Consider the following 27417-nt stretch of genomic DNA (forward strand, 5'->3'; position numbering starts at 1 on the left):
AGCTGGAAAGCCTGTCTCTGTTACCAACAGAAATTGGTCCTAAAAAGGTATTACCTCACCCACCTTGCCTCTCTAATATCCTGGAACAAACATGGATACAACAGGGCACACAGATTTTAATTATAGAATTCAATGAACACAGTAGTATTCCAAACCAATAATTACACTGGAACAGCATCCCTCCATTGTGGTGTTCTTTGGACACAGCAGCACCTTAGCTGGGGGTTTTTGCTTGTGGAATTACCTGTGTATAGACCTGCTGTTTTGACATCTTTGTTCAAGGTAAACAGCACTTGTGCACATATTATAAGTACAAGTAGACTAGGCAAATATCCTCCTGTTCTTCTTTTTGGAGCCTCTGTGTCACTTATTTCCCTTCCAAAAAAGCTAAGTTATAGTAAGGCCTTATAAAATGCTTCAGCTCAGCAAAAAGGCAACAATATTTAACAAACTAGAAGCCAGGTCTTGGTTTTAAGATATTGCTATTACATTGTGGTGCGGGGAGAGGAGTAGGAAGGTGTAGGGTCAGTGAGGAGCCATGCTTCTGTAGGAAGCAGAGGCATTCTTACTAGGCCAGAATCCTCTATGGGCAGGAGCTCCACCTCCCTCTATACAATAGGGTGACCAGACAGCAAGTGTGAAAAATCGGGATAGGTAGTGGTGGGGTAATAGGCTTCTATACAAGAAAAAGCCTCAAATATCGGGACTGTCCCTATAAAATCAGGACATCTGGTCACCCTACTATACAAGTACAGCCAATACTCCCTTCCACTCTTGGGCAGACATTCTGTTTTTTCTGGAAGGAAAATCCCTTTTAGTAAACCCCCCCAACCCCTTTTAGTAAAAATAGTACACCTCCAACAGCTTCAGCCAGGCACAGTGCCTCAACTTCTCACTGGTATTTTACCCAGAGCCTGGGAAGGGCATAGGTGAAGACTACTTGGATGCTCTCTGTCTACTATATGCATCTCTGCTGGGCCAGACACAATCTAGCCCTAGATGTTTGCAAATCTTTATCATTCATCTAATGTGGTGGGTCAGGGCAAGTGAATGGTCCTTTAATTCTTTGTGACCAAAATTAAAATTGTGACAGCTCATCAGCTGTGAAAATATGTTTGATGATTCAAACTCTGCACATCATAAAACCATCCCACATTTCTGCCTGAGTAACTATGTTGCTCAGTTGGAATGGCACAGGACTGATTTAGCATAAGTACTGCCAGTCAGGTTTTGTGTGTTTTAGGACATCTGTGCAGGGAAAGCTGGTCCAGCCCCTGGTCACATAAAGCTTGAATCATGCCTCTGCTCTTAGTCATTTTCATCAACACTATATTCACAATAATGTAAAACAAACATATTTCACTAAGCACACACTGTAATATGTACACTGTAAAGATGTGATTTCAATTTCTATACTGTACAAAGCCCCAAAGTAAATATATTTTAGAGACACAAAAAAGATAGGTGGCTAAAGATTGAAGAATAATATACAGAGCTATTTATTGCGAATTTGAAAATTAAACAAGACAGATAAAATCTCAAGGTTATGCAATACTAAGATTATTTTAGAGGTATTTAATTACTATGCTACTGATCCAGAAATTTGAACTGTATGGGCAGATCTTTAATGGATCCACCCACGTGCATCAGATTGCAGGATTATAGCCAATGTTATAGTAAAAATGGGATTTTGGAATACCAGATTACCCTTGACCTGGGAATCCTGGTGTTCAATACTGGGTTTTTTATGCTGTGATTTTAGGCCATACTTAACTAGCTGATGAAGTTAGTTTTGGCAAAATAAGGTGTAAAACTGCCTGAGTTGTTGGGGCAGAGAGGGTTCTTTAAAGACAATACAGCAGGCAGTGAATTTGATTTGACACATTTGTTGACTGAAAATTCCTAGCAATTTGGTTATACTTTCTTTGGAATAAAGGATTTTACGGGGATTTCTTAAAGAACCATAGTGCCATTTCTGTAGCATTAACATAGGGGAATTATTACACACAAGTTTATTTTCCATAACATTTTTCCTTGCAGCTATTAAAAAAAAAAAAGTTAAGTGACCTAGTCTGAATTGCCTCTCCTTTATTACAATGAGTGTTAAAGCTTAAAGAATCTGTCTATTTTTAAAAGCAGTCTCTTGAAAGTACTTCTGTAAAATATGGAAAATTTACCCGTAACCTACTTGGTAATTTCCTCTTTTTGGGGGGAGGAAGTGCTACTTTGATATGGCATTTTCATTATTTGTTCAAATAAATAGTGTTCAGGAGGATATTTTTCTCCTTCATTATAGTTTCTGGCCTTTTATCCTGTAGCTATCAAAGAAATGTTGGGGGCCCCACAAATGTTTTAGGACTAACATTTGGCTATTCTGTTTTGACAGCCATAGAACACACCATAATAAATCTCCATTGTTCTAATTGTTTGACACAAAAACATAAACATATGCTAAGGTTTAACCTGTGGTTAGGAACAAGTATTACAAAACGTAACACAGCCAACAAATTTAGAATGGGGAAAACTAACCTCATGCTCTTTTAAAAAGCGGAATGTAAGAAGTTGGGAAGAGTACTGTAAATACAGTGATCACTCTCCAAAAGCTGCCTTGTAAAAATAAATAAGGTTACTTCAGTATGTGCACTATTCCCTAAGAATACTCTCTTTTCTTACAACAGCAAATATCTCCAACACTGCAAATACTGAGGTTATCTAAGGTGACTGCCATGTTTTTAAGGGTGACATCTGCAAACCCTCTTCCATTGCAGTACCGCTATACTTTTCCTATCAGCTCCCTCTGCTGACAGTAACATGCATAGAAAATTATTGAACCAGGTGACCTCGACAAGCCTGTCAACCTACCACATAAGTCTATATCTTACCCAGGAGCGCCGCCAGCTTTTCTGCCGCCCTAGGTGGTGGAAGGTCCCGCCCTGAAATGCCACCCCCCACATAGGCGGCGGAAGGTCCCGCTGCCGAAATACTGCCGCGGTCGCCGCCCCCCAAATTGTAGCGCCCTAGGCGACCGCCTAGGTCGCCTAATGGGTTGCGCCGGCCCTGATCGTACCCTGTTCCTGTGTAGGTGGCACTAGCAAGGAGGGTGAAACAGGCTGTTTTGTGCTTTCCCTGCAAAGTAAGGACAGGCCAAAATTGTCAGAAGTGATTACCACTCAAGCACCAAGAATGCAGGTGTATACCCTGCAGTCAGAAACTCAGTAACCCAAAGCAAAATTTGTGCTGCTCTGGTTTAATGCAACCATAAGGTCATTTTAGTTTATAAAACTGAGTAACTTCAGATTCATTTCAGCTCCAATAAAAGAAAACATAGGAGGATACATGGAAACAGCTAGAGAAAGTGAGATTATAGGAAAGAGTAGAAGAAGAAAGAATAAGTTTGATGGCCATCTGATGCCAGGTTTGTGTTTACTGTCTGGTTACAGTCATCTGGGAAAGTAAAAGGATAAGGAAAAGCTGACCTGAATTTCCCCAACTATGGGGTTCCAACTTCTAACCAGACTGCCTTCCACTGCACTCTGCAGACAACATCTTGGCAGTGTCTGTTAAACACAGCGTCCGTGGTGCTCAAGAGAATTGATTTCTATGCACATCTGTGCTGTCCACAGAAAGTCCATCCAGAAAACTAAAACAATAAAATGCTTTTTACCAACACTATGGGCCTGCTGCAAAGCCCATTAACTTCAAAAGCATTTGGATCATGTCCTAAGAGAATAGGAGCCAGAGAAATATGGTTTACAAGGAGATACAATCTTGTGGATTGTGCCCTGAAACTTTGTCTCATGTTCTTAACTTGTTTAGTCCTGATGTATTAGAATAGATTTTTCATTTTGCTCAGATTCACTCTGCTCTGTTTATTAAACTATTCTTCAGTGCCATGTCTTCTTTTGCACTCTGTCACTATCTATAGAAGAGAGACTGTTTCTGTTATATACAGCCACTTAAGTTGTACGCTTTCCTTAATTTAAGGAAAATTCAGGTAGCCCTCCCTCATGTGAAGCCATTTCTCTTTTCTCATCTATTTATCTGTATTTCCCCAAACCACACACCCCCCACCCATTAGGTCAGATATGATGGTGTTGCACAGAAGTGTAACAGTGATGGGAGGTCTCCACATCAGAATATTTGTGTGAGGGGGGAAATGTGAGATCATAGAGAATTTCTGAACTTGGCTTAACTGTACAGAAGAAAAAAATATGTTTCAATTCAAATTGCTCACCAAGATAGATCAGTAAATCAGGGAAAGCTTGACAATAAAGCGATCTGTAAGGTTATATAAGATGTGGTTAAACTTCTCAGTGAGTACCAGGAGGTTAATGCCTTCAAAACCCTTTGAAGATGAAAAGAGCTGCAGAATATAAGTGCTAAGTATTGATTATATTGTTTTATTCACAGTTCTCTATATTTGGCAGAATACACCTCTTCCTATCATATTATTGAAAATCTTAAATTTTCATTAAAAATTAAATATCAGAGGGGTAGCCGTGTTAGTCTGGATCTGTAAAAAGCGACAAAGAAAGTGGGTATTCACCCACGGAAGCTTATGCTCCAATACTTCTGTTAGTCTATAAGGTGCCACAGGACTCTGTCGCTTATTAAAAATTAAGATTCTAGCTCTTGTGATTGTGATGAAAACCTTCCAAACATGGACTACATGTAATTGATGTGGTGAGCTCTTCCTGACTCAACAGCCAGCCTAATTTAAAGCTGTGACCTATGCTATCCATCTGAATGGGATGTTAATTTTGAATTTCAATACAGGGGGGACAGCTATGAACCACAGTGCCTTCACAGCAAAACACAAAATCCCCTTAGACTTAGCCTTCCTACAGTACTAGAGCCTGTCAAACCTTAGTGTATTATGATATGGTCTTTAACCACATATTATTTGGACAAGAATGTGGTGAAGCGTTCCAAGAGAAAAGATGTTTTCTTCTATTCGAGGCACTGGACTGAGAACCAGGAAGTTGGGTTCTATTTCTAGCTTTTACAGAAATAATCATGTGGAACTTCTCAGTTACCCACTCTGTCACAGAGCTCTTACATGATGTTCGATAAAACTGTACTATAATACAGTGGTTCTCAACTAGTTGTACATGTACCCCTGAAGGCACTCAGAGGTCTTCCAGGTGGTACATTAACTCTTCTAGATATTTGCCTAGTTTTTACAACAGGTTACATAAAAAGCACTAGCAAAGTCAGTACAAACTCAAATTTCATACAATGACTTGTTTATTCTGCTCTATATACTAGACACTGAAATGTAAGTACAATATTTATATTCCAATTGATTTATTTTATAATTATATGGTAAAAATGAGAACGTATGTAATTTGTCAGTAATAGCGTGTTGTGCCTTTTTTTTTTGTATTTTTATGTCTGATGTGTTGTAAGCAAATAGTTTTTAAGTGAGGTGAAACTTGGGGTACACAAGACAAATCAGACTCCTGAAATGAGTACAGTAGTCTGGAAAGGTTAAGAGCCACTGTTATAGTGCATGTGCACACAGGGGCAGAATTAATGTGCCAACCTTATCTCATCATTTTAGTCAAACCTGCCTGTGGGGTGGCAGCACATAAGTATCCTGGAAGAGAGAGCCATGTGTATTCCAGCCTCATGAAAGGCATATTTGAATATGACAGTCTTTCCAAAGAAAGGCTCTCCAAATCACTGACATCCAAAGGGTGTATTGGCTGCCTTCCCTACAGCTGCAAAATTGTATTTCATCCTTGGACCACTGAAAGGAAATCCCATTGCATGAGGCCAGGGATCAGTACATTTCACCTCCTGGAGCGGGGACTCAAGAACTGGGATTCCACAGCAGCAGTAAGAATTAAAAGTTTTATACTGTGACTATCACAGGCTACCCCACTACAAGAAAACGAATTTGCCTGGAGCCTCTCTCAGGTAATACAAAACAGACTCTACCGTACTCTATACAGTAGGAGTGGGTCCGGAGCGCTGTGTGCAACTGAGACTGAACATTAAAAAAAGTTTACATTTGTACTCCATGGAGTGATTTTACAAGACAGAGTGGACCACCCTAATGAGACAGAACTCCCCCAAATCTCTGTTACTTTAGAAGTGCTTAAAATCTAATCATCATACTGCTCATTTATGGAAATGTACACAGTTCTAGTCAAACAGGAATGCACTAATAAAGACATCTTTGAGTATTCTTAGATAAACAACCCAGGAACCAATGTACAGTGTGTCCAACCCAATAAAAATAATCATCTGAAAGGATATCTGCCAGGGTCAGAAACTGTTTGTTTATACATTTGCAAAGGGAGAGCCCTTTCAAAAGTCAATTAAACAACATGAACCTGGCATTTCCACCTGCTGCTTTAGTGCAAATGACAAGTGGAACTGTTTTTTGCTTTATTACATTAGCAAAGCAAGAATGTGTCCAGAGATCATCTCTTGGGATTGCAGCATGAAAAGTGAAGCTCTAAGTGTTGCCAGAACTTTACTGTTAAACATACTCATGGTTATCATCCCATCAAAGTGAGCAGAAAGTTAAATAATATTATCCACATAATGTGGGCATTGGAAAATCTCCATCCTCCGACAGCAGACAGTACATATGTAAGTATTGTATAATCTTGGCATACTAATACCCTATGTCTGCGGATAGTAATTACTTTTTATTATTGTAAGGACACAAAAGTTCTAGTGTAAACTTACCCAGAAGGGGCGGATTTTGTGTGCGCGTGCACACGTGTGTGTGTGTGTGTGTGTGTGTATGTGTGTGTGCGCGCGTGCAGGAACTAAGGGCTTAAAAGTCTATTTGAACTGAGCTGTATTTTTATATCAGTAATGAGAGAACACAGTCTGTGTGTTGCTTCACTATTATCACAACACTCTTCAATTCCAGTGGTCTTGGGGAATCCAAAAAGCAAGACATTATCAGAGGGAACATCTAGACAGAAAACTCCTGAGATGTTTTTATCTTGGGATGCGAGTTGCATCTTCCTCTCCTCCCAGCACCCCTTTATTCCCCCACCTAAGCTATGTCATACTCTAGGGTGTCGTCAAGGACGCTGCTTTGCGGCATAACATGGCTCTAAGCAACTAAATAATAAAAAAAAGTTACAGCTTCTCCTGTAAACTTTGCTGACTGCAGCAGTCTGCAGATATAAAATGCATCTACAAAGCAGAGACAGGACTTATATAGGCATTTCTACAAAGTGGTTGGCAGTACATGCAGCAATGTGCTACAAAATACTTCATAATCTAGATTTAGAAATATGGTTTTAATTTTACACTACATCTGTTGTTCTTGCAGCAATAGAATACTCACAAAATGTCAATGTTACACAGATCAAATTAACAAGGAAAAGGGGAGGGTCTCTTCCAATTTTGCAAAACTACTTCCAAAATCCAGCAGAGGGATATATATATATATATAAACAAATATTCACATGACATGGGTTTTTTTTTCATTTGGAGTGCAGAGTTTTGAAATGCAGTCTCTTAATAAATCCCATTTTTCTCTTGAAAGAATACATACAGACTTCCAGAGGTGAATTGCAATACTAATAAGGATGGATATAACTGAAAAGCATAGAACTTTTGTTCCAAAACAGGACTGAAATCCCCTGCCAACAACTTGGGGTGCACTCAACCCCATTTCCTTGAAGATTTTACTGCCATAAACTTACACAATATTGTCTAAACCATCATAAAAGCACTAGAATTAATTTTCTTTGTTGCATGGCAATTCTTACTGGATTCACAAGCTACAATGGATATGTTTAGGTCTTTGCTTCAGTTAAGTTTAAGAGTTTTAAACAACGATTTCTTGTACCTGGATTTTTCCCTGCAGGCTGCCTTTCTCTTACATTTCTTTTTCAGATAGTCTTTAATCCTTCCTTACATACTGAAAGCAAATTTGTATTGCAAAAACACAGACATTTTCCAAAAAAACACAAAGTTGTCATAGCTACTTGCCTCTTGGCAATTTCTGAACATTTCCCAGGTTTAGTGCAATACGTCCACAGAAAAGTAGAAAGACCAATCTTGATATCATGGTTACAAACCCAAACTCGCACAGTGAATGATGCTGATGGGTATCACAGAACAAGGTACTGCAGCTGCACTTAAGTGAACTGTTCTCTCAGTGGCAGAGGCAGCAAACTTTGACAGCAGCTTAGTTTACAGTGGGAGGAGAGAGAATGACATCATACCCTCCCACTGGAAAAGTAAGGAAAATTAGCTTTAAAATGATATTGTCAGACTCCCGATTGCAATAGACTTCTGGTTTTTGTTATAGGGTCTTTCAGTCTCTCAGGCTTACAACCTTTGATCGTTTACACTTCATACAAAGAAATCACAGAGATGTCAAAATTCCATTAAAGCTGCCCTGGAAAACCAGACAGGGAGACATTCTTTGTCCAAAGAAGGTGAACTGCAAATGTAAAATAAAATTTTTTACATTACCCAGAATATTATTTTACCTTATTGATCTCAACATTTTTCTGACCCTAAGATCTTGTCCAACTTAGCATAATTTTGGGCCAGATTCTGCTGTCATTTGTAATCAGAATAAATATGGACTTAATTGACCAGAATCTGACATACAGTATTTATAAAGTAAAGGATCCCTGTCTGTAAGGCTAAATGCCACTGTCCATTTGTTTATTTTACTTTGTCCACTTTTAAAACATTTTACATTTTTGCCTTTAATACAAATTGTGAGAGTTACTAGCAAGCTGCAAAACTGAAGCTAAGAGGAAGCTAAATTCCTTGGGGGGGGGGAGGAGGAGAGATCAGACAGTGGGTAGGTAAAAGCCAAAATCTGCTATCATTTATGCCAGTGTAAATCACAAGCAACTCCATGGAAATCAGTGGATTTATTCCAGGTTTAAACAGGTGTAATTAAGAGCTGATTTTGTCCTTAATAATTAATAAATTGGAGAGGGGGGCAGAGGTGAGGGGGAATTTCAAAGGGGGATTTCAAAAATGAGGAAGCTCATGAAAAATGCCCTAAGGTCAAATGAAAGGAAATTAAAATTATTAAACCCTCCCTGGAGTCTACTTAAGCATCCCATAAATGATTTCCTGATCTAGATGTTTACTTTAAAGCCTGGTCAGGCCCTTTTTGTTTGTATCCTGACATGAGGAAATCTTTCCTCAGTCCCATCATGCTACAATTCAGATAAAGTAGTAAACTGTAAGTTAATATTACAGATGGATCCAAACCAAAATACCTTGATCCAAACATCCTCATCCCCTGCACTTTGGGAAAATTCAGATCCTGAAAGTTTGAGCATCTCTCATAAGAAGTATGAAAATTAAAAACAGATTCCTGCAGCAGATGAAACTTGGATGACACACAAAGGTGATACAGGTAGGCCTCAGAGACTGGGACTGAGAATTTCTCAATGCACTGACATCATCTGTTGGTAAAAGGAGTGGCAAAGGAACGGCACTGATATCACCTTTCGATGTAGCTGCTCATCTGATTTCTGGAATAAAGTATGTAAACGTTGTTTTAACGGGTTAAAAATGAAAGGGGGGAAATGGTATTGTTTATAGTGGAGAAATGCTGACATTCCAATCCAGATTTTTAGTTGCAGTGATGTACAATAAGGGGAGAAAACAGAGCTGGATGCACAGCAATATCTTGCCTTTTACTTTTTTTTTTAAATCTAAATATATACGTGGGAAAATCCTCTGTGAAACACATTCTAATTTAAACTATTCCAAATAAAGCACCAAAGACCTGTCAGATGATGGGTCAGTATCTTAAGGGAAGCTACAGAAGATATTACTATAATTAGATTATGCAATGTGCTCTCTCTATAATGCTGCAGAAGCAGGAATAGACAGCATCAACTTGCCTTGCAGACAGTCTGCCTTCCCTTTCACAATCTCATGACACCCTTCTGGCCAACTATAGCGATTTATTATAAGGAACATCAATATTAGATAACTATGTACTTTAGTTATCTAATGCAACAGTGTTTTCTCCTCTCTCAGAAGAAATAATTATACTTTTGCTCTTCATATAATCTTGCGTTCCTCACATGCTTCTCTGCCGCCCATTTCCCTTCCCCTATTCCTCAATACCTGCACGTCTCTGTCATTCAGTTTCCTTCTCTGCTGTACTTGCTGCTCAGCTATCTGGACTTCTTCTTGGCCATACTGCCAGGCTACCCAGTTCCTTCTCCCTTTGATCATTCCTGCAGCTAGCCACTCTGGTTATTCTAGGACTCCAAGGCTGGCTCCTGTTTCATTTCCTCCTTGTCTTCTGTAGCAGGTGCTCATAATACAGGCAGTTACAGTCTGGTAAGTAGGTGCAAGTTAAAAGGTGGATCACAAGAAGGTAAAAAGAACCTACTTAGGGTTCTCTCTGGATGTACTTCAGCTCCTCAGGTATGGTCCTTTGTGTCTGTGCCGTCCATACTCTCTATGATATTGTGCCTTCCTTTCCCAGAAGAACTGCTTTTCCTGGAAACATTTCTGTCACCAGAAAAAACCTCTGCCTTTCCCTTTCACACAAATCCTTATGCTAGTGACTGGCCATTGCTTACAGCAGTGATGGGAAGTTAAACATGCAGCTCTATATTCTGCAAACAATATGTATCCTATATGGTTATGTACTTCATCAGGATCAGCATATGGTTCAATTCACAGAAATTTGACAGAACAAGGAGTAATGGTCTCAAGTTGCAGCGGGGGAGGTTTAGGTTGGATATTAGGAAAAACTTTTTCACTAGGAGGGTGGTGAAGCACTGGAATGGGTTACCTAGGGAGGTGGTGGAATCTCCTTCCTTAGAGGTTTTTACAGTCAGGCTTGATTTAGTTGGGGATTAGGTCCTTCTTTGAGCAGGGGGTTGGACTAGATGACCTCCTGAGGTCCCTTCCAACCCTAATATTCTATGATTCTATGAAATAGAAGAACTGGACTTTTCAACCATTCATGTGGAACATTATCCAAACCAAAGTGCCTTAGATTTTCCCTCATCTCCACAAACTTCATGTTATCCACTGGTAAACTCTTACTACTGTAAGCAGAAGCAAGTCAACCTTGGAAGCTTTAGGTAATAGTTTTGCACTCTGATGCCATTAAATGAAGGTCTAGAAAGTGCATTACAAAGGTGGGATAAGTATTTCAGATGAGGCAAGTCAGAGACAGGTCAAAGTCATGCAGTGAATCAAATGAAGATCTCCTGACTCCCTCATCTGTCCTAGACCCTAGACCATGTTGCCTGAACAATAGTTAAGTACTTAAAAGTTCACCTGCTTACCTCAGTAGTGCCTAGTTTCGGTGCAGATCAAAGTATCTCTAGTATAGACTCATTTTCTCTCTCATTCTGACATTTTTCAAACCAGTTAGTGCTGTGAAAATGGGGATGCTGAAGAGGAATTAAACTTTTTCAAATATAAACAAAGATTCTTGTTGAGATGTGGGCTAAAGTTCAAGTTTGTTCTCATATTATCTAAACTAATTCATCCATCAGCCCTCAATATTCCAGCAAATCAAATTCTCGGAGCTGACTCAGCTCTTTGTTGTTCTCAGGTAGATAAAGGGAATAGTTCTATATGTTCCATACTGCTTGAGGCAGGAAGGGGGATTGTGAATGGATGCATAAAAACTGAGATCCAGTCTTCTGTGTGTGAATGTTGACAATCTCCTGACACTTTCTAAGAGTAGGGGTTTCTTTTAGTTTCTTTGCCTCAATTTTTCTTCCCCTCACTGTTGTTAAGAATGCTGTACATTGGTTGGCTTCCACTGTGTCCCCCCAGAGATGGCTGCACTTTAGTGGTGCTGTGTCTATTGTTTGTTCAGAGCCTTGGGAACTTTTGAGATAAAATGCACTACATAAATGTTAATTATAATCATCGTTCTCTGGTGGGTGACTCAGTTATTGGACTCCTTATCTTTCTTGTAAATCTGTCACAGGATCTTCTGAAAGCCTTGAGGAAAAGAGAGATGCCAAAAAACATTGACTCAGCTGTAATACTTTAACAAAAAAAAAAAAAAAAAAAAAAAAGCTTAATTCACTCCTTCTGTGAGCGTTTTCTTATTCTCATCTTCCCCCCCTTCCACTTATTTCTAAGTGTGTATATCTGCCCTGTTATACTATGGAGGATGCAAGGGTCTGCTTTTAACAATGTAGTATGATAATCATCTCTTTGGACATACGTAGGGTAGGATGTGCCTACTGTGTCATGCAAATGGTGGATGACGGCAATTTCATTGTCTTGCTCCCAAGCTGAATTTCAGACCCTCAAGGTCAGTGGTGGGAGTCAGAAACAGAATGAAATGGAGAAAATGAACAAAAAAAGAATGGATAAGAGTGAAAAATACAGATGAGATGGCATACTCGAAGGGAAGTATAATTGGGGAATGGCCAAAACAAAGGAAAGGAGGAAAAGAAGTCCCATTATTATAGCTGGCATCCAAAACCTATCAGCATTTCATTTTTTTTCCCCCGAGAGCAACGATAGATTTTCTGGTCTGTAGTTTCTAGGATCAAACCTAGAATCTTATTATCATCTGATTTTAATGATAGAGTGCATACTTTTGTTAGCACATTAGCCAGTCTGGTTAGAATTTTCTAAATCACCTAAATGACTTTAAAGCCTAAGTTCCAGGATGCTGTGCCAAGGAATGGAGACACTGAAAGTCAATGGGACCGGGTGCTTTTGAAAATTTTATTCTTTATTTTTAAGTGCCCTGAGAATTCTTGGATTAATTCCAAGGGGAACCTACTCCCTCACAGGGTCCCAAAGCCTGACCTCCAGCCTGAGCCCAAACATCTACACCACAATTAAACAGTCCCTTCACCCAAGCTTGGGGAGCCCAAGTCAGCTGGCACAGGCCAGCCCTGGGCATCTAACTGCCATGTAGACATACCTTCAAGTGTTCTTACCCTTTTTAATTGTTCCCTAGACTCCACTGTATCCAATAGACCTATTCATTCTTTCACAGGCTTCCTGCTCCTGATAGGATTATTTGCTTTTGCATCTTTGGCTATTTGCTCTTCAAATTCCTTCTTAGCACTCCTAATTTCCATCTTACATGTAACCTGCCATACTTTATGCTCCTTTCTATTGGCCTCAGTGGGCTGGATTTTCATTTTCTGAAGGATGCTTGTTTGGCCTTGTTTTTTAGATATACTATGTGGTTTGTTTGGGTTTTTTTGGCTTAGAGTTATGTATACCCTTTGTAATTCTGTCATGCCATGCTTAAGTAGTATCCATAGTACACATGGGCAATATTTTGCTGTGGGGCAGATAGATGGAAGAGTTTCCTATGTACTCCTTGGTCTCTGTGATCATCATCTTATGTTCTGCAACTTCAGACATGATTTCCCCTATCTTGGCATACATACCTAACAATCTGTTATTGCTATAAAGTTATTCATCCGCATCCAGTACTGTATTCCATGACCTCCTGCTGCAGTGAATTCCACAGGCTGACTACATGCTGAGTGAAACGTTTCCTTTAGTTCATTCTAAATGCACCAATTAGCAGCATGCTCATGCCAATTCCTGGCAGCATGGGATTGCACTGATGTGAGTTCAGAGACGATTTCTGAGGTTCCCAAAACACTGTATATTTATTGGAGGGTTCAGTCTCTGCAGGCTCCTCCTTGCTGAATCATGGCAGTAATAGGCAAACCGCGTTTCATTCAATTCTTAAAGGTCAAGCTGGTAAGGGATCTTTCCCCCTTGAACTTGTGTAGCACTTGCAAGTCCTGAATATTGTTATTGGAGAGATCAGAGCCTTGAATGAAGGCTGGTTTCCTCCCTCTTTACAGCCTGGACTGTTGGTATTTCAGATAATTAGTTGGAGGAGAATGACAGGAGTCACTCCTGCTCTGTTCCCCCAATATCTGCACTGTAGCACTCCTTCCAAACATACACCCTCTACAGAACTCTTTTCATCAAAATGCTTACTGACTTCTTGCAAACTTGGCTCAGTGAGTGACTATATTGTGTTGAGGAATGGGTAGGAGCGGGGCACACAAGGTGGAAAGTGTGGATGCTACAGATGTAACTTCAGATATGAAGTCTAGAGTTTACTACCACACACAAAGACAGGATACAAAACTGCTTTATGCTTGGGGATAGGATGCAACACAGCAGGTAGTGATGGTGGGGTTTTATGTTGCAAAGGGAAAGGGATGTCTGTCTTTAGTTTACTGCAGCAGCAACAGACAGCAGTGGAGAGACATCAATATTAGACCACTAATGATTGATAATTCTGATTTGTTTGCCAAGTGATAGCTTTCTGTGCAACTTTCTGTCACACACATCATGTCATGCCATATAACCAACATCAAAGCAATATAGTCAAACTTTCCTTCAATTATATTCATAAGAACTATTTATTATGCAGGGAATGGCTCCCTTTGCTTCTCCTTCCCAATCACTGGTTTCTACCGCAGTACCAAATAGTTCTTAGCCAAAAAAATTGTATATGGCTTAATCCCTCTGACCCATCTCATTCAATATCACAACTTTTACTTTCTTATTCTTTTATCAACAGTGATCTATAATAAAGTTTTCTGTGCCTTTTTTGTAACTCTATTGTCATTTGACTTTTGATTATTATTTCCTAATTCCCATCAGAAAGCCAAGTTCTCCCTAACTAAATTTAGCTTTCAACACTAGATTCACACTAGAGAGCATCCTCAAGATATTTTTTACTCATTAGGGATTCTTCTGTCACCTAGACAATCTTCCAAAAGATGGTGGATAATCAAGATTATATAGCACCGTTAGCCAGATAAAATCTGTTAAACTTCCTAGAATCGCAGAAAGGAAAACTGTTAATGCCATTGACAGCTGTTTCACTAGCTTTTGCACAAATATATATATAGACACATATACACCAAATAATGAAATTTTACATACGCATTTGGTTTCCATTTTGTTCTGAGCATTCTGCAACTCAGAAATTTAATTTTTCACAAAACGTCCATTTTGGTCACTCTCAGATTAAAAACGTGATGTATAACATCTAACTTAATGCAAAAACACAAACCACACTTAGGTGTTCAATGTTGCAACAGTATACAAGGATTTTATAGATATTTTAATATCTGTTGAGCCTCATCTACCCACCCTTATCAATACAGTGTAGCTCTTTCAGGAAAGGTTTGGGAGACAAATGGGGAGGGCAATAAACCAGTTGGATCAGAAGTCTAGTAATGGAATGGAGCCGTTCACTTCAAGGTCACCAAGTAGGACTGCAACTCAAGTCGGTAGTGACCAAAAATTGTTACCCTCTGATGACTGTTCAGTGACCTATGTGGAAAGCATCTGAAGTCCCGTTTCCAATGGGCAAACATCAACACAATGAAAACCAAAACAACTGCCACTAACTGCAACTGTTGATGGTTTTGTTTCAATATACAGTCATCAAGGACAGGACCGAAGAAGGGAATGGAGGTTGAACTCCTCTCTCCTTCATAGATTGGATTCTTTGTGTCAGAAATGAGGAATGTTGATGGGGCAATGTACAGAAACTTGCATGGCTGCTGGCCTGTGCTATATGTATTCTCAGGATAAATAGAAAAGCTGAGTCTTCAGAGATGTCAGTTCAGCATCTTTCAATAAAGAAACCTTACAGTAAAATTCAAAGCTGACACATTTCATGATGCCTCATTGAAGTCAATGGTACTGCATGACATGTAAGTGAGCACTAAATCTGGCACACTCTAGGGATAGCAGGTGCAGAGTTAAGCCACACACATTCTCTCCCCCCAACTCAAAGGTTCTGACACTCAGCCAGGGGCAGCATTGAGAGAGGCTGGAGTAAAACTAAAAATAAAATATATTATTAACATTTATCAAGTGCAGTGAGGAGCTCTCAGAGTCAGATGGGGAAAGACAATCAGGTTTTTTTTGGTTTTATAAAGGGTACTTATTCTCTGTGAAGATGTGACTCTTGGCCTAACTAACATCCTTCCATAAAGAAAATTATTTCCTTGGCCATGATGCAGAGATATGATGAATGTGTGCAGGGTCAAGAGAGAAATAATTCATGCACATTATCCTCCCATTATGAGTCACCTTGGCCTATAAAATATCTTTCACAGACTTTTCAGCTTAACGGGCTGCACTGGGGTAGAATCAAGATCAGTGGGCTTTATGTGGTTCAAAATGCTATAAATAATTTTGAAGCAGGGCCACCAGTCACTATTGAATACAGAATGTAAGCAGTTGGAACACAATATAAAATGCCCCCTTCACTTGAATGGGAATAAGTTTTTGCCCAAAACCCAAAAGTTACACTATCTCCAAAGTATGTGGCAGATGGAATAAAAATATTTTTTGATTGTAACCGTTCATGTCTCTCAGTTTTCATTACCATCCTTTCTTTACTCAAGGGACAACACAAATGTGTTACACTATACATATGCTTAAAATAACAGTTCATATATAGTTTGCCTGAAGCAAAACAAAACAGGGATCACATAAAAATTACACAAGTGCAAAAGTAACTTTTTAAAATGAAATATCCCAATACCCCAATCTCTGCACTAAAACTGACATTGTCAAATAGTTTTGCTCAAAAGCTCCAGAATCTACACACTCAGGGCAAAATGTGATGTTATCTGCAGAGCAAAGGGATCTTGTTTAATATTAGATGTACAGTGAATCTAGATCGGGGTGGGCAAACTTTTTGGCCCAAGGGCCACATCAGGCTTGCAAAACTGTATGGAGGGCCGGGTAGGGAAGGCTGTGCCTCCACAAACAGCCTGGCCCCTGCTCTCTATCCGCTCCACCCCCTGACCCCCTCAGACTCCTCCTGCTCCTTGTTCCCTGACCGCCCCCTCCCGGGACCCCTGCCCCTAACTGCCCCCCCATGACCCCACCCCACCCCGCTCCCTGTCCCCTGACTCCTATCCACATCTGCGGGGGAGGAGGGACAGCAGGGGAGGGGCTGGGGGCTAGCCTCCCCGGATGGGAGCTCAGGGGCCGGGCAGGAAGGTCCCGCGGACCATAGTTTGCCCACCTCTGATCTAGATCATCTAGTAATTAAATAATAATAAATAATACATACCTTGTACTTTGAAGCACCTTTCATCCAAGAATCTTGAAATATTTGGTGAGATTTCTTTGAAGGTCATGTCTACTGTAAAAAGATAAAATGTAGATTTGGGAAAGGCAATGCTTCTCATAATTTTTGAAGTGAATTTAATATTCATAAATCATGCCAGATTAACAGGTCTACAGACTCCATTTTTCCAAGGGACTGGAACAGCACCACGAGGAATAAAGCAAGTTTCTGCATGCTGTCTACCATTGTGTTTCACTCACAAACTGGAGGGCTTTATCTCTAGAAAACAGTGCATAGTTCAGTGTTCAAGGTTGTTCAATCCTTGGTTTATCTAGTAAACTGGCCAGTGATGACAGCCTCCAGTTTAACATATAAAACTGACTCTGCTTTGTGAAATAGGGTGAACAGTGTACAGAGTCAGCCCTGACTGTCTTGAACCTGTTTAGTATCCGTGTAGCTTGAAAAAACCATCAAAGCAAACCGATATGGCCCAAAGTGTGAATTTGCAAGGGCTTGTAGCAGTCGTAAAAGCTGGGGGCTGCTACAGTGGGATGGACCTGGAATGCAGTCTGGAGTATGGCCAGATGTAGTAGTACATTTTGGAAGTTCCTATGTGTGTATAACTTTTTTATATGTAAATTAACTGATAGAATGTTTATCTTACAATGTCAGCATTTATGTTGGTCTTCATGCAGTACACAAGTAGGAGAAACATGCACAAAAAGATCTGGACCTCATTTTGAAAATAAATGTTACTAGATCCTTATAACTAGGCCAAATTTTGAAGCCTTTACTAAATTTTTAATTAGTTCTTACTCAGGCAAAACTTCTACTGAAATCAAGAGAACCATTCTTTCTGGTGGGAGGTGTTGGAGGTGGAGAGGGAACCAAAAACTCTTGGGAGGACCCACCCACTCCCAGCTATGCTGATGATAGAGATTTGGTGGGAAAGCAACAGCATCTTCTGCTCTCCTGTCTCCTTTCCATTTCTGCTGGAATCATTCTGCCAGTCAAATTTCCATTGGCTGGTTCTTACTGTGGCTGCTCAGTGGCAGCTGTGGAAGGAAACCAATTGGGAGTAATACAACTCCACAATATAATATCCTCCTATCCACATTTTTGAATGGTATTTCTCTGCTTTGCCCTCTCTCTCTCTCTCACACACACACACACACACACTCTCTCTCTCTCTCTAAGGCTGTGGGTCAGAGTAATTAAACTTTCAAAAGGAAAAAAAACTGTCTCATACAAGATGCATAAAAGTAGTGCAAGTCATTTTTCTGCTTTAATTCCACAAACAAACAACTAATTCATGTACTTCAAGACACATTTCCATCTGAAATTAAGAAAATTCATCGTTGCCAAGATTAGCAATATTTTTCCAGGGATAACTCTCCATATAATCTGAGTATTTGCCACCGATCCCCAGGCCAGCAGCACCAGAGGAATGAGCACACATATTCTGGCAATTTGTAGACTATATTAATATCTCAATTGTGAGGGCTTCAGAACACATAAAACTTGCATACCCATCTGTTCACTGTTAGAGAGAGGGATGAAGGTCTAAAGTTTCACATGGCCTACACAAACAACAGATTGAATCATGATCTCAGATGTAAAATCCAATGTTTATTAAAGCTGTGGCAATTAATAACAAAACCTTACATTTACAGGCCTTTCATCTCTAGATTCCAAAATGATTTACTAACAAATTTATTACACTAATGAAATGCAACCACTTCTGGGGAGGAGGGCAACAGGCAAGCAGGCAGGCAAGCATTGCAGAGTACACTTCACAACATATGAGGAAGAAAAACTTTGCCAAAGCCACCTGGACAAAGTTTATTAGCTTACGATGATTAGATGAGCATTTGATTTTCCAGTTCTCATCTGAGAGTTTACAAGACTCAATGTGAAACCCATTTCAAGATTTTGATCCACTGAGTCACTAGCTTTGTCCATCTTCCCACACTATGAACAACCTGCTACCCCTTCTCTAGTATGTTGGAAATATTTAATCCCTTGCAGAAGTAATAACTTCTAGAGAGCTGCACAGATCTGGAAGATTTCCGAACAGTTCTGACATCTGGGAACAAACTAGGGTTTGGCCATACTCTTGGACATACTGAGTTATTCTCTGCTGTGCACTATGTAAGCCTGGATTTTCCCAAGTTTAGCTTCCAAACCATATCTCTATTACATTTGGGTTGTACTGCACAGCCAACTCCACCAGGCCAGAATGCTATACTATCTTGAAGAACCTTAAAACATTTTTATGAATATACTCTTCAACTGTTCCGTAACCAGCGTTCTTCAAGATGTGTTGCTCAGGTGTATTCCACAGTAGTTGTGCATGCTCGCCACGTGTACTGGTGCCTGAAGTTTTTCCCTTAGCAGTACCCGTAGTGGGAGAGCCCTGCTGCGACCCCTGGAGTGGCGCCAACATATCGCGCCATAAAGGGGCGCTGCGCGCTCCCTCCACCCTCAGTTCCTTCTTGCCAGACAACTCCGACAGAGGAGAAGGAGGGCGGGATGTGGAATACACCTGAGCAACACATCTCGAAGAACGCCAGTTAGGGAACAGGTAACTGTCCTTTCTTCTTCGAGCGATTGCTCATGTGTATTCCACATTAGGTGACTCCAAGCTATACCTGATGGAGGTGGGTAGGAGTTTAAGGGTTACCATGGCGGAGTACCGCCCTACTAAACCCGGCGTCATCCCGCGTTTGGGAGACGATCACATAGTGCAATGAAAAAGTGTGGACAGAGGACCATGTAGCAGCCCTACAGATGTCATGAATAGGGACATGAGCCACATAGGCAGCCGACGAGGCCTGAGCTCTCATCAAATGAGTCTTCACTATAAGAAGTGGGGGGACCCCTACCAGGTTGTAACACGTGCGTATGCACGAGGTGATCCAGCGGGAGATCCACTGGGTGGAAACCTGTTGCCCCCTCATGCGCTCGGCTGATGCAATGAAAAGCTGAGGGGATTTCCGGAATGGCTTGGTCCAATCTAAATAAAAAGCCAGCGCTCTACGCCCATCTAGCATGTGTAGGCATCATTCCTCATTGGAGGAATGGGGCTTAGGACAGAGAACTGGTAGGAAGATGCCCTGATCCATGTGAAAAGCCGAGACTACCTTCGGCAGAAAGGCCGGGTGCGGGCGAAGCTGTACCTTGTCCCTATGGAAGACCGTATACGGGGGATCAGAGGTTAGGTCCCTAAGCTCTGAGACCCTGCGGGCTGAGGTGATAGCCACCAGGAACACCACTTTCCACGATAAGTGGGACCAGGAACACGTGGCCAAGGGTTCAAAGGGGGAGCCAGTGAGGCAGGAGAGGACTAGGTTCAGGTCCCAGAGCGGGACCAGGGGTCTGGCATAAGGGAATGCCCGATCCAGACCTTTTAAAAACCGGGAAGTCATGTGGTGGGAAAATACTGACTGACCAGACACCGGAGGGTGGAAAGCCGAAATTGCTGCTAAGTGTACTGTGACCGAGGTGGGCGCCAGCCCTTGGGTTCTAAGAGACAGTAGATAATCGAGGATGAGCTGGAGCAACACGGATGAGGGGGAGGAGCCCTTCTCCCTCACCCACATGGAGAACCGATGCCATTTGGCCAGGTAGGTTCATCCTGTGGACGGCTTCCTGCTCTCCAGCAGGACTTGCCTAACATCCTCAGAGCATCTCCCCTCTTCCTCGTCTAACCATGGAGCAGCCACGCTGTCAAGTGAAGCACGGCCAGGTCGGGGTGGAGGAGGGATCCTCCCTCCTGGGAGAGGAGATCCGGTCGGAGCGGCAGTCTGCGCGGAGGGGCCGCTAGAAGTTGTCGGAGGGTCCCGTACCAATGTTGACGGGCCCAATCCGGCGCTATCAGGATAACCCTTGACCCGTCTGTCTTCACTTTCTGTAGTACCTTGCCTATCGGGGGAAGGGCGGGAAGGTTTAGAACAGGCAGCCCGACCATGGAACCAGGAACGCAGCCGATATCGCTCCTTCGCCCCCTCCTGCCCTGGAGCAGAACTGAGGGCAGAGGTGATTCTGGTTGGTGGTGAAGAGATCCACCTGGGGAATGCCCAACTGTAGGAAGAGCTGCCTGGCAATCTCCCTGTGGAGTGACCACTCGTGCTGTTGGGAGAAAACCCTGCTCAGGTGATCGGCTCACGTATTACGCGTGGCAGGTAGGTGAAAGGCCCTCAAGGAGATGTTGTGGGCTATACAGAACTCCCACAGGTCGAGGGCTTCCTGGCACAAGGCCGAGGACCTCGTGCCCCCTTGCCTGTTGATGTAATACATCGCGGTCGTATTGTCCGTGAGGACTCTGACCATCTTCCCCCGCAGATACCGGTGGAAGGCTATACAGGCTAGGCGTACCACCCTGAGTTCCCTGACATTTATGTGCAGGGACAAGTCCAAGGACAACCATCTGCCCTGGGTCTGGAAGCTCCCCACGTGGGCTCCCCACCCCAGGTCCGAGGCGTCCGACACCAGATGTATCGAGGGAGGGGCCTCTCGGAAGGGGATCCCTTGCAACATATTGCTCGGGAGGGACCACCACTGCAGGTCGGCCACCACCATGGGTGGAAGCGTGACGACCGTCCCTGGCCTGGGAGTATTGGGAGGCCAACCGAAGTTGAAGGGGCCGCATCCTGAGCCTGGCATGCCACACCACTGACTTGGACTTGTCCTTGTTTACCACTAGGCCTAGACTGTTGCAAGTGGCCAGGAGGAATTCCACCTGGGCCTGTACCTGGGATTGAGACTTGCCCTTGAGCAACCAGTCGTCCAGATAGGGAAAGATTTGCAGCCCGTTCTGCCTGAGGTGGGCTGCCACCACCGACATGCATTTTATAAAAACCCTGGGGGCCGTAGAGAGGCCAAAGGAAAGGACCGTAAACTGGCAGTGGTCCTGCCCCACCAGGAAATGGAGGAAGCGCCTGTGACCCTCGAAAATATGGATGTGAAAGTAGGCATCCTGGAGATCCAGGGCCGCGAACAAATCCCCCGGGTCTAGGGACGGAATAATAGAGGACAGGGACACCATACGGAACTTGCAACGGACCAGAAACTGGTTGAGATACCGCAGGTCGAGGATGGGCTTGAGCCCGCCTTTCGCCTTCGGGATCAGGAAATACTGGGAGTAAAACCCCTTGCCCTGGAATTCCCGAGGTACCCTCTCCATTACACCCTGGGTGAGGAGGCGCGCCACTTCCTAGTGTAGAAGGAGGGCATGCTCTGGGTCTCCGGGGACCTCCCGGGACGGAGGATGGTGGGGAGGGGGCAAGGCGAATTGCAACATGTACCCCTTGGAGATGGTACTGAGGACCCACTGGTCCAACGTTATACGGGACCATTGCACTCGGAAGGCAGGTAAACGGCTGCCAAACACCAACTTTATTAACTGGGAGGCTTTCCAGGCAACAGGCCCGGTGGCCCCCCGCCCCGCAAAGAATCAAAAACGCCTCTTCCCCTGCCTCTTGCCCTTCGAGGGGCCAGGTCGCGGGGCCGAACAGGACTGGCGCTGGGATCTATGCCTCTGCTCCCTCGGCCTCTTAGGCGGGGGCTCATATCTGCCCCTAACTGGGGGAGCCAAGATCTGAGGCCTGGGTTTGTCCTTGGGTGGCGGGACATACAGGCCTAGGGTCTGCAGGGTGGTGAGGAAGTCTTTTATCCTATGCAGACGAGTGTCTGTTTGGTCCGCAAACAGGGCTTTTCCGTCGAAGGGCAGGTCCCGCATGAGGGACTGGGATTCCGCAGACAGCCCGGACAGCAAGAGCCATGACGCCCTTCACATGGAAATAGCCGAGGCCATCAAACGGGCCGCTGTGTCTGCCGCATCCAAAAGCGCTTGAAGAGTTGATTTAGCCGCCACCGCACCTTCGTCAACCAGAGCTTTAAATTCCCTCTTGTCCTTGTCTTGGAGAAGAGGCTAGACCCCCACAAGTTAAAATCATACTGGCTCAGCAGTGCTTGGTGGTTCACCACCCTGAGCTGGAAGCTCGCCGATGAATAAACCTTTTCCCCAAAAGCGTCTAGTCTCCTGGTGTCTTTATCCTTGGGGGTGGGTGCGAGTTGGCCATGTCTCTCACGGTGGTTAACGGATTCCCCCACCAGCAAGTTTGGGGTTGGGCAAGTGTACAAGTACTCGTGCCCCTTTGCTGGCACAAAGTACTTCCGCTCTGCCTTCTTAGAAATGGACCCCAGGGAAGCTGGGGTCTGCCAAAGTCCGGCAGAAATATTGGCTACCCCCTGGCGAAGAGGCAAGGCCACATTGCCCAGTGTTGAGGAGGACAAGACATTAAACAAAGCGTCCGATGGCTCCTCCATCTCCTAAGCCTGGAGCTGGAGATTCAAGGCCACCTGTCTAAGAAGCTCTTGATGAGCTTTAAAGTCCTCCTGAGACACAGGGGACGGTGCCGCTATAGACTTATCCGGTGCCGACAAGGCAACCGATGCTGCCTCCAGGGCATCGTGCGGTAACATCGGCTCAAATCCCGCGTCCGGGCCCAGGTGCGGTGCCGGTGGTTTGGTGCCCGAGGACTGATCTCGGTGCTGAGACGGGGATGCCGAGTGGACCTGGGATGCCCCTGCCACGGAATGGGATCTTGCTGGTGCGGGTGCTTGGGGCCACGGTGCCCATTGGCACCACCGTCCTTGCAAGGGTACCCCTGGCCACTGACCCTTATGGGGTTCTAGCAGAGCCGCTTGCTCTTGAGGGGCAATGCGGCACGGGGAGGGATGGCTGGGAGTCAAGGTTGAGGTCACCGATGACCACACGGTGCCGTATGAGCTGCTGGACCTGTTCCGGCCATGTCGGTGCCGACCTCGGGATTTGGACCTTGACGACGACATATATACGTCAGAGGTACTGTCTCTGGAATCCCTCCAGTGACTGTGGGTATGACATCTCGGTGACGGTCGGGATGCACGCCGAGTATGCTGTCTGTCTCGGTGGACACTCGACTATGAGCGGCGGTGCCAACGGCGTCGAGAACTACTCCTATCACTCCGGCTGGAAGAGGAGCGTCAACGCCTTCTATCATGGTGCCTGCGGCCCCTCTGGGCAATAGAGGCCTCCGGAGACTCGCTCTCAGGCAATCCGGCCGACGGAGTAGAGGTCTGTCACGGGCTACGGGAAGGCCCCTCAGAATGGGCAGGCATCTCCGCCTCGGATCTGGCTGGAGATGGTTGGTGAGTGCCCAGTGGCAGTTTCCCTCAGGACCGGGGGCTCGACTCGGGTGGCGCGCCTGGCACCGGAAGGACAAGGATGTCACACGCTGCCTGTGCTGCCTCTGGCATCGACAGTATCCTTACCGGAGGAGAGGCATGCGCGGACTGGACCAGACTACTCAGCTCAGCACGAGTTGGAGGTCTAGGTCCCGATGGGGGTCGTGGGCTGCCCAACTCGGGTCTGGCCACATCCCTATCCTTGTCTCGGCGCCGCTGGGTCTTCCCTTGCTTCTTAGTGGGGGAGCGGTGCAGACTGGTAGATGGGCCCTCGCTCCGCACCGAGAACGCGATGCCCGGCACCGGGTCAGGTCGGCATGCCGGTGCCGGAGCCAATGCCAACTCCATGAGTAGAGCCCGGAGACGGATCTCTCATTCACGCTTCGTCCGAGGCTTGAACGATTTGCAGATTTCGCACCGCTCACTTACGTGAGTCTCGCCCAGACAGTGAAGACACAGAGTGTGGATTGCTTTTGGGCATAGAGTCGCATGACTTGAAGCCTGGGGCATGGAGCATGCCCCAAGCCAGGCCGCTAACTAGAGAAACTATCTACGGTCGAGAATTGTACCATTAAGGCTAGAGGCGCTATAGCAAAGCTGGAGCACAAAGTTCCGACTACCTTCATTGGCGGCAAGAAGGAACTGAGGGTGGGGGGAGTGCACAACACCCCTTATAGCGCAATATAGAGGCGCCACTCCAGGGGTCACAGCGGGGCTCCCCAACTACGGGTACTGCTAAGGGAAAAACTTCTGGCAGCAGTGCACGTGGCGAGCACGCACACCTACTGTGGAATACACATGAGCAATCACTCGAAGAAGAACTCTACTTCAGTTTTAAAGCTAATTGGAACATTGCTGAATATAGAACTGCTGAAGCACAGCAAAATGCCTGATTTGCTCATTTGCACATCACTACTTGCGATGGTACCAAACTAACAAACACCCTTGAATTTTTATATGGAAAGGATCAGAATCTAAACCCAGATCTGGATCTGAGGTTCTCTGTATATTAAGTCAAGATCCTGGATTAAAATTCCTCTAATTTTGCAGTGGTTGAAATGTGGATCCATTATTGAAATGTGGATTCATACTGAGAAAGTAGAGCAATCGGCTAGTTATCTGAGGTGCCTGTACATGAACACAAGAAGCCTGGGAAACAAATAGGAAGAATTGGAAGTCCTGGCACAGTCAAGGAACTATGATGTGATTGGAATAACAGAGACTTGGTGGGGTAACTCACATGACTGGAGTACTGTCATGGATGGGAATAAACTGTTCAGGAAGGACAGGCAGGGGAAAAAAGGTGGAAGAGTTGCACTGTATGTAAGAAAGCAGTATGATTACCCAGAGCTCCAGTATGAAACTGGAGAAAAGCCAGTTGAGTGTCTTTGGGTTAAGTTTAGAGACGAAAGCAACAAGGGTGATGTCACGCTGGGCATCTGCTATAGACCACCATCCTTCCAGGATGAGGAAGATGAGGCTTTCTTCAGACAACAAACAGAAGTTTCCAGATCACAGGCCCTGGTTCTCATGGGTGATTTCAATTACCCTCACATATGAGAAGAAACGGGAAGACACATCATTCTCTCCGCCACAGCCACGAATAACTGGACAGACTTTCAGAACAACTTCGTTCTCTCGATATAGAAGGCTAGGGCTCTGCAGACCTCCAATGAGAGAAGCTCGAGTGCGGCTTAGGATAGAACCCCAGGAGGAAGATGTCCTGGTTAATGTGAAACTGGGAGACAACCTTCAGGAGGAAAGCCAGGCGAGGCCTGAGCGACACATTGTCCTTATAGAACACAGCGTAAGGAGGCTCTGATGTTAAGGCCTGGAGCTCAGACACCCTCCTGGCTGAGGTTATCGCTACCAGAAACGCCGCCTTGTCTGAGAGAGAGAGACAGAGAGAGCGAGCAAGGAGCACGTCGCCGGTGGTTCAAAGGGTGGACCCATCAGTTTGGAAAGGACCAGGTTGAGGTCCCAAACTGGGATGGATTGCCTGACCTGTGGATATAGCCTGTCGACACCTTTCAGAAAATGACTGACTACAGGATTGGCGAAGACCAACCGTTCGTCTGTACCTGGAAGGAACGCTGAAATGGAGGCCAGGTGAACCCTTTGGTGACATGGGCAGATCTTGCTGCTTGAGATGGAGGTAATCCAATATAAGTGGGATAGCGGCGAGCGTCAGAGATGAATGATGCTGCATCACCCAGATTAAAAATCTCTTTCACTTGGCAAGGTACGTAGCCCTGCTGGAGGATTTCCTACTGCCAAGGAAGACATGTCTAACCCTGTTCGAGCAGGCAAACTCTATTGGGTTCAGCCATGGAGCTTCCAAGCCGTGAGGTGCAACAACTCAAGGTTTGGGTGCTGAAGGCTCCGTGGTCCTGAGTTATTAAGTCCAGGAAGAGTGGCAAGGTGAGTGGGGCTTCCACAGACATTTCCAGGAGCGATGTGTACCAGTGTTGGTGGGGCCAGGCTGGAGCTACAAGTATCACTGAAGCTTGTTCCCTCTGTATTTTGACGAGTACTTTGTGAACGAGCGGGAAGGGCAGGAACGTGTAAAGGAGACGGTCTCCCCACGGGAAGAGGAACGTGTCCGCTAAGGAGCCCGGACTGTGGTTGTGGAAGGAGCAAAACTGCTGGTACTTCCTGTTGTGTCACGTGGCGAACAGGTCCATCTGGGGAAAACCCCACTGATGGAAGATAGAGTTCACGACATCTGGGCACAGAGACCACTTGTGGCCATGGAATGACCTGCTGAGGTAGTCCGCCAACTTGTTCTGCACTCCAGGGAGGTATTAAGCTTGCAGACGTATCGAATGCTATACACAGAAGTCCCACAGCATGAGGGCTTCCTGGCACAGGGGAGAGGAGCGTGCACCCCCCGTTTGTTGATATAAAACATCGCCATGGTGTTGTCTGTCATAATTGATACACAACTCCGTTAGGTGGGCTTGGAAAGCCTGGCATGCCAGATGCACCTCTCTCGGTTCTCTGACATTGATGTGGAGAGCCAGCTCTGCCTGCAACCAGAGGTCTTGTGTCCTGAGGTCTCCTAAATGTGCTCTCCAGCCCAAGTCTGATGCGTCCATCACCGACGAGAGAGTTGGCCGGGGGCTGGCGAAAGGGACCCCTGCACA

The 27417-nt window shown here is 44.4% G+C and overlaps 1 protein-coding gene across 1 annotated transcript in view; it reads right to left on the bottom strand.

The window, feature by feature from the left end:
• Positions 1 to 17287, bottom strand: part of ABI3BP (ABI family member 3 binding protein) — a 286567-nt gene extending 269280 nt beyond the window's left edge. The window contains exon 1 of the mRNA XM_034767801.1: positions 17045 to 17287. Coding sequence (XP_034623692.1) covers positions 17045 to 17189 — 145 coding nt within the window. The 5' untranslated portion in view covers positions 17190 to 17287. The remainder of the gene's footprint in view (positions 1 to 17044) is intronic.
• Between the last annotated feature and the right edge of the window lie 10130 nt (positions 17288 to 27417).

Source organism: Trachemys scripta, chromosome 1, assembly GCF_013100865.1.
Source record: "Trachemys scripta elegans isolate TJP31775 chromosome 1, CAS_Tse_1.0, whole genome shotgun sequence".
NCBI lineage: Eukaryota > Metazoa > Chordata > Testudines > Emydidae > Trachemys > Trachemys scripta.